The sequence below is a fragment of the Melampsora larici-populina genome, assembly GCF_000204055.1.
Source record: "Melampsora larici-populina 98AG31 unplaced genomic scaffold MELLAscaffold_3, whole genome shotgun sequence".
Taxonomy (NCBI): domain Eukaryota; kingdom Fungi; phylum Basidiomycota; class Pucciniomycetes; order Pucciniales; family Melampsoraceae; genus Melampsora; species Melampsora laricis-populina.
Window position 1 is genome coordinate 2,892,550 of NW_006768767.1, and position 13,067 is coordinate 2,905,616.

Genomic DNA, 13,067 nt, shown 5'->3' on the forward strand with positions numbered 1-13,067 from the left:
AGCAGACGATAAATCATCCCATAGTGGATTTCACGCGGTTACCAACTTTGGTAAAACACGCATGATCAAACTTCGCGCTCAGGAACGCAAACTTTACGATAAAACACTCCCACCATAGTGGGTGCTCTAAGTGCCTTGCTCGAGTGCTCCCGAGGGCGAGGGACTTAATTAAGTTTATGTCTGCTTGCACCAACCGATATGTGCAATTTGAGCTGGAATACCTCGACAGTTGAAGTGGCGAGCCAAAGACTGTTGTGATCACGCCATTTTCCACCCATTTTCGCAGAGGTGCTGACTGGAGAATGGTCAATGGCCACTGAAAGGTCAAGTCGAATTTACAAATGAATATGTACATAACCAGTCCGCTTTGATAACGAACTCTTGATTTGAGTTTGGTCTAATCGGCCTAATCTCCGCTGGTAATGGTGATTGAGCGATCCTCATCGTCCAAGAGATGAAGCTTAGATTACTTATCATGAGAGCTCATGAGTCATTGAAGCATGTGCAATAGATTCCAGGATATCTTGATGGTGGAATTTCCAATCCTCAAAGCTCAATCATCTTGCTTCCACTTGTGGTGTATCACCGTCTCAACCAATCAGAACAGAAATCAGAAAACCAAGGAGAGACCGAGCAAGAAAATTGAATAATTCAATTCAATCTAATTCGACGTTTCTATACAAACTTAATACTTCATCCCCTTCACTTAAACTCATTCGACCGACGCCCAGGGTCTCCTTGATTGTCACGCTGTGATTGTTGAGGTCTTTCTTTTTCTCATTGCTTCGGGCGCGGCCAGTACATAATCCTGGTTTCCCCGCAGAAGATAACTGTAATCCCTTCGACAACCATTCCTTTTCGCCATCTTCTCATCACTTCAAAGTTCGTATCATCAAACCGCGTTCACCTTTCGATCTCAGTTAACTCTTAACTTCAAGACAATCAATTGAAATGCCTACAATCACCTCTGGTGAGCACTTACCCACCTTCTTTTGTCCTTTCTTACATATCACGCGGCTCAAAGGCCGTCAAGCTCGCATAGATCATATCCACTCATCTTTCGCTTGTCCTTTATCTGATAGGTGGATTATTTAGCAATCAAGCTCGTAGCAAGAAACCAGAATTCTCTGAATTGATTTGGTCTGGACAACAGTTACTACACCAACAAACCACACAAAATCAATCTGCTGAATCTTCGAAAGAACTTGTGAAACGTAACACTGTAAGGCCCTACTTCGAGTCCTCACACAGACAGCATTGAAACTGATCTTTTCACTGACTTCGTCGTGGACTCGTGATGGAATCTAACAGGCTGGTTCAGTGGCCTCTAGTGAATGTGGTTCTGATGACGAATCACGAGTTCAATCTACTTGAATCCGATTGGCCCAATTCCTTATCACAACATCCTTTCGATTTCTCGGGCCTTGTCCCATTATTTTCTATGTAAACTACCCAACTCAAGTTATCATCCTTATCTGCTTACAGAATTCTAGAGTTTGTCTTCGTACCTTTTCTGCTGCTGCTTATTTATTGCCCACTTGGTAGTGATCGAGATACCAGATAGCTCTATATTAGACTTATCAGACTCGTCCTTTTTGTGGTATTTTCAACTTGTCAAAATGTTTTGTATCAGCTGGAGAGGTTTGATGTAATAGAAGCTATCAAAACAGCGAATGAGGATGATTGACTCTTACCACAAGCTTTTCCAGACTTGAACTACCCACATACTACAGGTGTCTTCCAACTTCTCCTTGCCATGGGGGTTTATCGGCCAGTGATGTTCGAACTTATGAGGAGGTGAGACGTGTGAAAGGTGAGTAAGTGGGAGGTGTGAATGGGATGTGAAAGTGCATGTGAAAGAGGAGATGGTAAACTATCTTGCCACTCTACAACAAAACCCTCACTTGGCCTCTCTCGACCGATCACGTTCCACCAATTGTTTCAATATCAACCAAGTCAGCTCAGATGGCTACGAACAGTAAGAAATATAGCCTATCAGCCGGTGAAGGCTTTGTAGCTGGTGCTTTGGGCGCTTGTGTGGCAGTAACGGTAAGTCATAATTCTCAAAGATGTCGATCGATCACTTCATAGCTAAATTGAATGTTACTTTCTTCCTAATATCATGCCTCTGAACAGTTCACAAATCCGATGGAGGTGGCCAAGACACGGCTTCAATTAGATGGAGAACTTCAACAAAAAGGGTCACCCAAAACATACACAAATACCTACGATGTACTACGTAAAATTGCACGTGCTGAAGGTTTAAGGAGTTGTCAGCGTGGTCTAGGTGCTGCTGTGAGTTGAACCGTTTCAGTATCAATATTGCTATTCATCCATTATATCTTTCTACCAGTTCTGGCTTGTCATCTTGTACATCATTTCCCTTCCTCTCCTTCTATTTCTTTGGCTTCAAATAAAAAACAGGACGCAGATAAGAATTTCTTGCATCTTGATACTTTTCGAAGATGTCGCTCATTTTGAAAGCCAGGTCCACAAGCAGACTGTGGTCGTCTCACTGACATACATACACGTACACACGCATGCACGCATGCACGCATGCGCACCCACGAATTTGTTTTATCGATGGTCCAATGAATATCTCAAAAACTTGTCAAATTCGCTGCAATGGGGCTTAGTATGCTTATCAATTTGCATTAAATGGCTCTCGACTAGGTACGTCACGAATATAATCAAAGGCTTCTTTCTTGACCCTCAGTTGATATCCACTTCGATAGCAATTATTGACCTTGATCTGGGTGTCTTCGATTATGCTGTATGTCTCATCCAGGATTTTATGAACCGATTCGGAGTAACATAAGCTCGCTTAGTGGACACCATCCTTCGCATGTACAATTATGGTCTTCAGTTTCAGCCGGTGCATTATCAGGCGTCATCGGAGCCATTTTTGGAAATCCTCTCTTTCTTGTCAAGGCTCGCCTACAGGCTTCAGCTTCGACCTCTCACTCATCTCGCTACGCATATCGTTCAGCGATCGATGGCCTTGCTCAAATCTTCCATCAAGAAGGATTGAAGGGTATGATGAGAGGAGTAGATGCCTCTATGTTAAGGACTGCGATGGGCAGCTCGGTCCAATTACCCGCCTATAATTACGCCAAAACTAATCTCACTCCATATTTTGATCCAAATTCGGTTTGGCTGTATATTGCTTCAAGTTCTTTCAGTGGGATGTGTGTCTTGACAGCAATGCAACCAGCTGGTATGCACAAAATCATTTGAATAAACAATAATTGACACATTTTAATTGACTTGTAGTTGTACTGTCTCAATTATCATAAATCTAGATACTACACTTACAAGAATGTACAATCAGCCAACTGACCCAGGAAAAAGGTTATACAAGAATCCGTGGGATTGTCTCTGGAAGACAATCAAAATCGAAGGATTCACTGGACTGTTTGCTCTCTTTGCTCCTCAATGACGACGTAGAAGCCAAAATCCTGACTCCTGCCCGTCTGTTATTCATTTTGTTTGTAGGTATAAAGGATCTACAGCTCACTTCTTTAGAATTGCCCCGGTAAGTTTTCATCTTTTTAATGAATTGGTATCTCCGGGCCATCTGCTTTTTGCAAGTTCGTAAGGAAGACTGATGTCTCGAAATGCGATACTTTGGATCCGGGTTTTTCAGCATACTATCATCACTTTGGTAGCAAATGAGCAGATCATTCAGTGGTGTTGGTTCCCACCTATTAGATCTCCAGCATGAGCGTTTACTCACGTTTCTTCATCTTGATCTGTCTTCAGGGTCAAAACGGATGCTGATAGCTTAAAGAACTACGACCAGAACACGATATAAATTGGAACTCAAAAATCTCAAATGTGTCCTCTCATCTCTCATTGTTGCGTTTGTATTTGATATAGATCTTTTTCCTTTGTGCCTCACTTTTGGTGTTGGGCCGGTGATTAAGGTGCATATGTTGACGATTGTTTGATTTTGAAGTGATTTTGGTTTACTGCACTCCTTTTATATATGATACGCACTCATTTGGTAAGGATAGCTGAGATTAACATCTTTGATGAGAAGATAGATACCATTGTGTCTATCTGCATCATATAGTGAGAGGAGTGTCGTGTCACTGTCTTGTTATGAAGCTTGGTCGGTTTGCCCATGTGTTCAAATGTGCTCTGGGAGCACTTCCTCAGATGTCACATTCTACTTCGTACCAAAGGGAGGGCGTTGTCAACCGACCCTCATTTGCGCTTCATGCAAAACGTGACCAGTCACTTGTAAGTTGTGGAGGAGGATCGTCGGATGTGCGCCACCATAGAAATGCCCGACTCGACTGTTGTCAATACATAGCCACATCAACATGATTATACACGACTGCGACATAACGGTCACGTGATCAAGACTCTATAATACTATTTGTTTTCCATCTCGAATTTCCACATGTTTGTGGAACCCGTTGTCTATTTTGCCAATACGTCTTGATTACTTGTCTGGTTGCTCACTATATCGCCTTATGACTGATCAACAACCTAGTTTTTTAGAGAAGATTGAAATCGACCTTCCATTTTCGGTAACAAAGTAAGCTAGGCTGGCAGTGGCAGAATACATATCATCCTGATCAACCGTGCAGTTTCGGCAAGATAAACAATGTGACTTGGTCGCGTAGAACCCGGCGAATCGACTTTCTCGTCACCCAAAGGAAGGGTTAAGGTTCGACGTCGAGCATGTTGCATCTCGGTCGGAGGTGAAGATATAACTAGAAAACTCTAGTTTTGGGTCTACATCTAGAAGACAAGAAGGTCCTTTTTCTATTTTCTTTCCTGACCTTTCACTTCTTTCACAATACAAACATTTTTTGAAATTGTATATTTTTTTCTCTCGTCATGCTCAATCAATGTTGCATCTTCTTCACTCTTCTCTTCAGCTTTGTATATGCTGCTTATCCTTCGCCTGGACCATGCAGTGGTCAATGCTGGGCTCACGATCCATCTTTGATCCGTCGGAAGGATGGAACTTGGTTCCGTTTCAACACTGGTAATAAAATCGGCATCTGGAAATCACGCTCACTGAGTGGCCCGTGGGAATATGCCGGTGATGCTTTTCGAGAGGGATCCTCAATACCTATCAAGGGAAACGATTTTCTATGGGTCAATACTTTTTGTTTGTTTGCGTTGAATGCCGAACTGAGTAATTCAACATGTCACTTGTAGGCACCTGATGTTCAGTTCATCGACTCAAAATATTATATGACCTATTCTGTGTCGATCTTTGGGAGTAAAAATTCAGCAATTGGTGTTGCTACGAGTCCAGATATGGAACCAGGATCGTGGACAGACCTTGGCTCAACTGCTTTACAGTCTTCAGAAATCACGCCTTATAATGCCATCGATTCTAGTACTATTATGGCAGGATCCGGGGATCATTGCTTGTGGGTTCATTGTCAATCTTCAAGTCCACTTACACTTGAATAGTCAGTTGTTTCTCAAGATCTAATCTCGACGATTGGATTTTAGGATGACCTTCGGTTCTTTTGCTGGTGGTATCTTTCAAGTTCCGTTGTCAAATCCTCCAACAAAAATCGAATCCAATGGCAAGATCAAGAAACTCGCTCATAACACCCATGGAAGTCCCACCGGTGAGGGATCATATATGTTTCATCACCGCGGATATTACTACCTCTTGTACTCCGTCGGTAGATGTTGTGGTTATAACGAAAAGATGCCTGCCCGTGGTGAAGAATACCGGATTGTGATGTGTCGCAGTAAATCCCCGAGCTCAGGATTTGTGAACATGAAAGGTGCTGATTGTGCTGAGCATGGGGGATCAACTCTCTTAGCTAGTCACGGTGACGTGTATGGCCCTGGTGGCCAGTGAGTTTTGTCTCTCTCACTCATAATTAAATGAGCACTAATATTCCAATTCATAACAGAGGTGTCACAATCACGAAATCTGGGCAATTATTGCTCTACTACCACTATGCAAGTCTAAAGACAAAAATGACGGATGGTGATTATATATTTGGTTATAATTACCTCAGATTCAAAGATGAGTGGCCATATGTGACAGCTGTGCAGGAAGAAAGAAATAATCCCACTGTAGAAAAGCAAGAAATAAAATTTGCTACAGATAAATTGATAGGTGAAAGTGCTCTGTTGGCGCAGCATATTCAATGATGTAAGTAATAGAGTTCTTGGAGAGTTTCATTTGAAGAATTTTCTGGTGTTTTTGCCACTGATAGGCTCTGTTTCATGTAGCTCTGACTCAGAGTTTTGGATGAATTACATAGTTGTGACAGTGTGACATAGGTTGTGGAAGCATCTGTGTGATATCTTGGATTGATGGGTGAGAAATAAAAGGACAATCAATTATAATTAATGCAATGTTAGTCATGCCCCCAACATGCATGGCCTTATCAGAAAACCCAAGGCTGCATGCGAATTAATGACATGACAGAGTTGATAGTATCATTGTTTCTCTGTGCACCACACCATGCATTCAATTCCAATAAATAAATCAAGAGTGTAGAGACAGAGATTCATGCTCGAGAAAACCTCCGGGAATACCAACTGGAACAGTGATTCTACTCAAGATCCGGTGGGTGAATGTAAGTAGGAAGTAACTTTTGGGATCCATTGCTATGAGGATGCAGAGTCTTTATATAGACAAGCATCCTAAACTGAGGGTCAAATAAGGAGATGATAAATAGGTGATACAACAAGAGGCAATCTATGATTGCCGTAATATAAGATAGAGAAGGCAAGAGATGACCAAATCCAATACTGCTGGATTTGGTCTACAATTACAGATGTAGCTATACACAGTACATGATTGGGACAGATCTGGCAATATCCATTTTACAAGTAAAAGTGAGAAAAGAGAGATATAAAAATGGGAAAAAAGAGAAAGAAAACCACAATGAAAGCACATAATTCAAGAACAAACGCAATAGCCAAATAGGGGAATCACAAAAGCCAAAGCTTTTTGGAGTGGTGACAATTATGGGGCAATGTTAAGTAATGCATATTTTTGTCTCTTTCCTTTGTTTCCATTGTATCACACCCTATATCTTTTTGACATTGAGGAACAATGTGGAAGAACCAATGGCCAAAATTATTCTGGAATTTGACCTATGGGTATATACAGAGGATTTGGTAATAATTTCCACCAGAAATTTCTCCACATTGTTCCTCAATACCAAAAAGCCATGAAGAATGTACCTTTAATACATTTGGAATTACATATAAAAATACAGCTGATGCAGGACTGATTAACCGAAAATAAATGTGGAGCAATATATGGCAGAGATGTCTGTAAAATTAAATTCATACCATAAACATTGCAGATATCAAAATTTTTTCATAAAAGTGTAATAACTCTTCCAAATTACGCAATGAAGCTTCATAAACTAAATACAGCTGTTGTGAGATCTACTGGCAGATTTTTGAAAAGTTGTGTTGTCACCAGATTTAACTTTTGAAGTCAAAAACTCGAAAATTATGTCACTTTGAGAGTAACTCAATTGGTCTTGTGCTAGATCTGACCAATAGGCAGCAGAGTTATCAGTCTCAAAAGGGTTTTTTGGAGTTTTTGACCTCCACATCAAATTTGGCAACAACACAATGATCTAAAAATCTGCCAATAGATCTTACAACAGCTGTATTTTAAAAATATTTGTGCCAAATTTTTGCTACACTAGGGGCCCAAGCTTTGTGGTTGAGAAAATTGAATCACAATTGGATGGTGATCTACAGATTATACAAATCAAGCTGTGTCTGCACAGGATGAGCTTTAGATACTGCTTAGGAGTAGCATACTTGTGCCCACCCTGGTTTTGCTTTGGCACCACTTTTAATTCAAAATGCTCAACCACCAGGCTTGGGCCCCTGCTTGACCAAAAAGTTGTGACAAACATCTTTAAAACTACTGTATAGTGGGACCTGTCAAAACTGTGGTAACCATAAATTTTGGCCCAAAATCTACGGCTGGCCACAAATCTAGATTTTTCAAGAAACTGAATGCAATTTGAAAATACTTCTTCACACTCTCATCCTGAAGATGATCTCTCAGCCGGATCTAGGACAACCTTTTAACATTTTCACCATAGAAATTTGGATTTCTCACTGGCTTTTACAGACTCATATGGTCAAAGGTGTGGAGCTACTGATTCAGACTTACCACTGTCTTGACATGAGCCACCATATATATTCTTGACAGAGAATTACAGGAGCAGGTGTGTCCAAATATACAACACCATATGATGCCATTTAAATTTTGATGGTCTTCCAGGATTTCCTGTCTATTGCCATGATGCTTTGACCAAAGGTTGAAATTGGATTGAAATTGTATTGAGGTGGATGGGAGTCACTGGCCTGCCAGTGACTAGTACACGGAAGCTGTGTATATCCACTTTCAATACTCTTGATGTACTTTTCACTGTTTTTCACTTCTTTCTGGTTCCACCAAAATGCTTTTCCATAAGACAGATATTCCCCAGATCTGTCCCAATCAACTGCATGTTACTAATTGTAAACCAAATCCAAAAGTACCGGATTTGGTCTTCCCTACCTTCTAATCAGTTGTACCAGGACAGCATTCATGTGGTCTCTTGTTATACAAACTCTTACCTTTTTTGTATGTTCTAGAAGATGGAGGACTATATAAGGTCTCCCTCTCCCCCCTAGAATGGAATCCCAAGTCACTTCTCTATCACATTACCGTACCCAAATTGTGATAGAATCACGGGGGCCATCTCAAAAAGATGACATGCCTCCAGAGGATATTGAGGCTTATCATTTGCCAAGTGGTTGTGAAGTCAAACTGATCCTTGTCTTGTCTTGAATTCCAGTATATACAGACTGATTTGCATCTACATGTTTGAATGGTCAAGGAATGATGTTGTTTTTGTTTTGACTGCGCGGACTCGGCCATATGCACCACCTCTTGAAATCCTCGTGAGTCATGTTTCTTGCATTCTGAGAGAAAAACTCATGCTGAGTGGAAGAGGCTCAGAAGTCTCTTGACAAGCTACAATGGGCTAAGTTGTGGCTGGGATTGTCCTCCAAACAATCATGCAAGGCAGTAATAGTCCTGAAACACTGCTCACACCCTCATCAAATCAAATACCTTCGATGTTGAGACTTCATCAATGGCCGTGTCATTTCAAAGTTCTGATTGCGTGTTGATCTTTGAACTCGGATCTGGCATTTCAGAATCGATATTGTGCACAAGCCCAGTGGCAGTCAATGGCCCTTTGTTTATTGAAACAATCATTCATAATCATATCGAGAACGTTGCCAACTTGCCGCTCCTCCAATCGTAAATGGGTTTCAGTGGTAATCGGAGAAACTCAAATGTGGCGAGATGTAAAAAGTTTATGCGAGCTTTTATTCATACATTCGATTTTCGAAAGCTTAACCAAAACAAAAATCCCGCTAAACTGCCAGAGAACTCCGGGTAACCTTCACAGTGGAAAACATCACCAAGCTTTTTCGAATGGAGCATATGAGTGATCATGCCTTGAAACGTCTTAGTTCATTCCATACATAATGAGGACCATACTCCTTACGACCATACTTCTTATGGCCATACTTCTTACAACGAATTTTCTCATCACATTCTTGTCTAGCAACTATCTCTATCACAACTTATTTTAGTTGTAGCTCAACCGTCACTATTGTACTACACAAACAAATGATCATGGAGAATCGCTACATCCGAGTATCTCAGTGGGAGTTCGAATGTGGTAAAATTCAAGACTTGAGTTCATAAGTATTGAGCGTGGTGGAGATGTTTTTTTTTCCTTTATGTTTCGATTTTTCACTTGTAACCATATTTAAACGTACCATAATTTTCGCTAGACATTTTTTTTTTGCATCATGTTCAGTCAATGTTGCATTTTGTTTCTTTTTCTCTTCAGTGTTGTATATGCTTCATACCCCGCGCCTGGAGCGTGCATTGGTTCGTGTTGGGCTCACGATCCCGCTTTGATCCGTCGACAAGATGGCACCTGGTTCCGTTTCAACACTGGTGGCTGTATCGGCATTTGGAAATCGCGTTCACTGAGTGGGCCTTGGGTGAATGTCGGTGAAGCCTTAAAAGGCGGGTCCATAATCCCTATCGAGGGAAACAAATCTCTATGGGTGAATACCTTTTCTTTGGCTATGTCAAATAAATGATTCTCTGCTGAAACAACTTATTTATAGGCACCCGATGTTCATCTCATTGAATCAAAATATTATATGACCTATTCTGTATCGATCTTCGGGACAAGGAATTCAGCGATTGGGGTTGCTACAAGTCCAGATATGGAACCAGGATCGTGGACAGACCTTGGCTCAACTGGTTTACAGTCTTCACAAAGCACGCCGTATAATGCAATCGACTCCAATTTGATCAAATCCGGGGATCATTTCTTGTGAGTTCTTTTTATAAATTTCCACTTCCACTTCCACTTGAATAGTATTTCTTGCCTCAATCTCTAATCTCAAGAATTGGATCTTAGGATGAACTTTGGTTCTTTTGGTGGTGGTATCTTTCAAGTCCCAATGTCAGATCTTCCAACGAAAATTGATACCCATGAAAAAATCAATAAGTTAGCTTACAATGCCACTGGGAGGCATTCCGGAGAAGGTTCATATATGTTTCATCGCCATGGATTTTACTACCTCTTGTACTCTGCTGGTACATGTTGTGGTTATAAAGACAAGATGCCTTCCCGCGGTGAAGAATACCAGATTGTAATGTGTCGCAGTAGATCTCCGAGCTCAGGATTTGTTAACATGGACGGCACTGACTGTACTCAGAGCGGAGGATCGACTCTCTTAGCTAGTCATGACGACGTGTATGGACCGGGTGGACAGTGAGTTTTTTTCTCCCACTTGCAGGCAATGTGTACTGATGATCAATATTGCAATACCTTTCAGAGGTGTTACAACTACGGAATCTGGGGATCTACTGCTCTACTACCACTATGCAAACCGAACGTTAGGAATGGCGGATGGCGATTATGTATTTGGTTATAATTACCTTAAATTCCGGGATGGATGGCCATACGTGACATCTGCTCATGAAGAAAGGACAGCGTCCACTGAAAAAACAAGACGAAAATGAAGATCACAAATCTACTGGTGGTACTCTTCTTGATAGTGCATAGATTGCAAAGAAGTGGTGTCTTTATTGCGAAACTTGATCTTATGAGGGCGCTATGTGTTTCTATCAATCAGACAGGTTCTGCTGTATAGCCTACTAAATTTCTCTTTAAGAATATTGCATACTTTAGTTGCGGAGACTTACCTATAAGAGGATTGTAAAGATTAGTATGTGATCTCATCACTGGTTTTATAAGGACAATGCTGGTGATGTATAGTTTTTACGACCGGTGGCATATGAATGTTGCATTTCAGTCCCATGATATACCAGTGTGCCATCTTCATGAAAAAAGATTAAGGTACCTTCTTTCGAGAAGGGGACAGGGGTTTTCCATAGAGAAGCTCGTCTCCCTGCGAACACTGAGGATATATGATTCCAAGTGTTGACTGCATTGCCTGGTGGTACTTCCAGGAAAGTTTTGGATCTACATCTAATCGTATTCAGATGCCAGGCGTGGAAAGACCTCACGTGTGTCACTCATAGGTATATAACTACTGTTCTCATTCTGAAAAGAATACTCGATCACGGCTGATGTATTAACTATTGTGAAGGTACTCGACGCCCAAGTGCGAATTGCTGCGCCATTTGCACAGCTCGCATAATAAACATCGTTGGACTTCGTGAAAAGTATGTCGGTGGATTCGGCGAGGCTTGCCCGTTGATGAAAGATGTTTTCAAGTTGTTTATCGAGACATTGAGTCTTCATCAATATAATTTCTTGTGTGATGGATGTTGTGGCATCTTGAGCACTCAACTTTGACATCTCAGTCATATCTTACATGATGAACCAATCGAGAGGTCATTACAAGTACATACTACGTCCGGCCGAGCCAAGTAGCGAAATTCCTCACAGCAGTGAATGAGTAGACAGAGTAAAAGATGCAGGGAAGAGAAACCTCAATGGTCCCTGATTAGCTCCTCATTTGTCATCAACCATTATTGTGTCATCAATGGTATAGATCACTCCGTTGGAGGCCTGGTGTTTGATAACAGACGGGTCAAGAAAATGAATCTAATCAGCCAAGCATATGACTATTGAGATCAGGACGAAGAAGAGAACGAACGGATGTGAAGTCAATTATCCGGATGTTTCCTGGTTCAATCCTGCATCCTCGCCATCTCGGTTCACCATCTTGTATATCATTGCATATTATTTGAATTGATCGGCCATTGATGGTCTTGAGTGGGAGAGAAGATTGAGCGGAAGAGGGAAATTGTTCAGGTTCAACAGTATCAGTAATCACGTATGCTGAGACCCAATTCGCTAGATAGCTTAAGTTGGATTCTTCACGAGCGATCTGCGCTTCGGGTGATAGTTCATGAAATGGAGCTTCAGATTCAGGAGTTTGAAGACCTTGATGCGGTTTTCGACTTAGGCGCATGATAGCAGCGTTTAAAGGTGCAAGAATGGTAGTCTGTGGATGTGTTGAGAATGATTTAGTACACTTTCTATTGCAGAAGGAAAGGTAAAGATAAAAATGAGATACATGTCTTCATACTTTTTGGTTCGGGTCCATGGTTCGTTGATTGATAGGGCCAACATCACGAATGTAGTCACTGAACCAAGATTATATGCGCAAGGACATTGAGACGTTAGGAGCCGACCAAGCGTACATCGCATTTCAAGGTTCAAAGGCTGGTGGCATACTGACTAGAATAAGGATAATTTGGCTTGGAGAGTAAGGGCACCCGTCAAGTTGGACAAGCCCTTGCGGGATGCTTCATCAGATGTCGAGCTAGATTGTTGCTCAGGTAAACTTGAAAGCATTTGATGATCGGAAGATGTCGATGGTTCTGGGTGATTGTATTCTCTTTGAGTGTCAGATACCAATTGAGGTTGAAGAACTAGCTGTCGATGAGTCGTTGAACTGATAACTTGAGTATCAGGGTTAGCTTGGGTGAGGGTAATTAGGAGACTGATGATGGTGATGCAGAGTAATGTAAGCATACT

At 41.4% G+C, this 13,067-nt stretch overlaps 5 protein-coding genes across 5 annotated transcripts; 4 read left to right on the forward strand and 1 right to left on the reverse strand.

The window, feature by feature from the left end:
• Positions 1 to 756: 756 nt before the first annotated feature.
• On the forward strand, positions 757 to 1,616 carry MELLADRAFT_70846 (uncharacterized protein; the record flags this gene model as incomplete). The annotated part of the gene is made up of 3 exons (XM_007405089.1): positions 757 to 970; positions 1,083 to 1,222; positions 1,312 to 1,616. The coding sequence occupies 3 exons, from the start codon at positions 952 to 954 to the stop codon at positions 1,372 to 1,374; spliced, it is 222 nt and encodes a 73-aa protein (XP_007405151.1).
• Positions 1,617 to 1,965: 349 nt separating this feature from the next.
• On the forward strand, positions 1,966 to 3,724 carry MELLADRAFT_33336 (uncharacterized protein; the record flags this gene model as incomplete). Its single annotated transcript, XM_007405090.1, has 7 exons — positions 1,966 to 2,049; positions 2,137 to 2,295; positions 2,637 to 2,673; positions 2,789 to 3,217; positions 3,303 to 3,414; positions 3,496 to 3,535; positions 3,647 to 3,724. 7 exons carry the CDS (start codon positions 1,966 to 1,968, stop codon positions 3,722 to 3,724), a joined length of 939 nt encoding a protein of 312 aa, XP_007405152.1.
• Positions 3,725 to 4,851: 1,127 nt separating this feature from the next.
• MELLADRAFT_91090 (family 43 glycoside hydrolase) lies at positions 4,852 to 5,978 on the forward strand (the record flags this gene model as incomplete). Its single annotated transcript, XM_007405091.1, has 4 exons — positions 4,852 to 5,115; positions 5,179 to 5,396; positions 5,482 to 5,838; positions 5,900 to 5,978. The coding sequence occupies 4 exons, from the start codon at positions 4,852 to 4,854 to the stop codon at positions 5,976 to 5,978; spliced, it is 918 nt and encodes a 305-aa protein (XP_007405153.1).
• A 3,865-nt stretch (positions 5,979 to 9,843) lies between these two features.
• On the forward strand, positions 9,844 to 11,077 carry MELLADRAFT_33109 (family 43 glycoside hydrolase; the record flags this gene model as incomplete). The annotated part of the gene is made up of 4 exons (XM_007405092.1): positions 9,844 to 10,107; positions 10,171 to 10,382; positions 10,470 to 10,826; positions 10,891 to 11,077. 4 exons carry the CDS (start codon positions 9,844 to 9,846, stop codon positions 11,075 to 11,077), a joined length of 1,020 nt encoding a protein of 339 aa, XP_007405154.1.
• A 469-nt stretch (positions 11,078 to 11,546) lies between these two features.
• MELLADRAFT_102546 (uncharacterized protein) lies at positions 11,547 to 13,064 on the reverse strand (the record flags this gene model as incomplete). The annotated part of the gene is made up of 3 exons (XM_007405151.1): positions 11,547 to 11,890; positions 12,246 to 12,565; positions 12,820 to 13,064. The coding sequence occupies 3 exons, from the start codon at positions 13,062 to 13,064 to the stop codon at positions 11,547 to 11,549; spliced, it is 909 nt and encodes a 302-aa protein (XP_007405213.1).
• Positions 13,065 to 13,067: the final 3 nt, after the last annotated feature.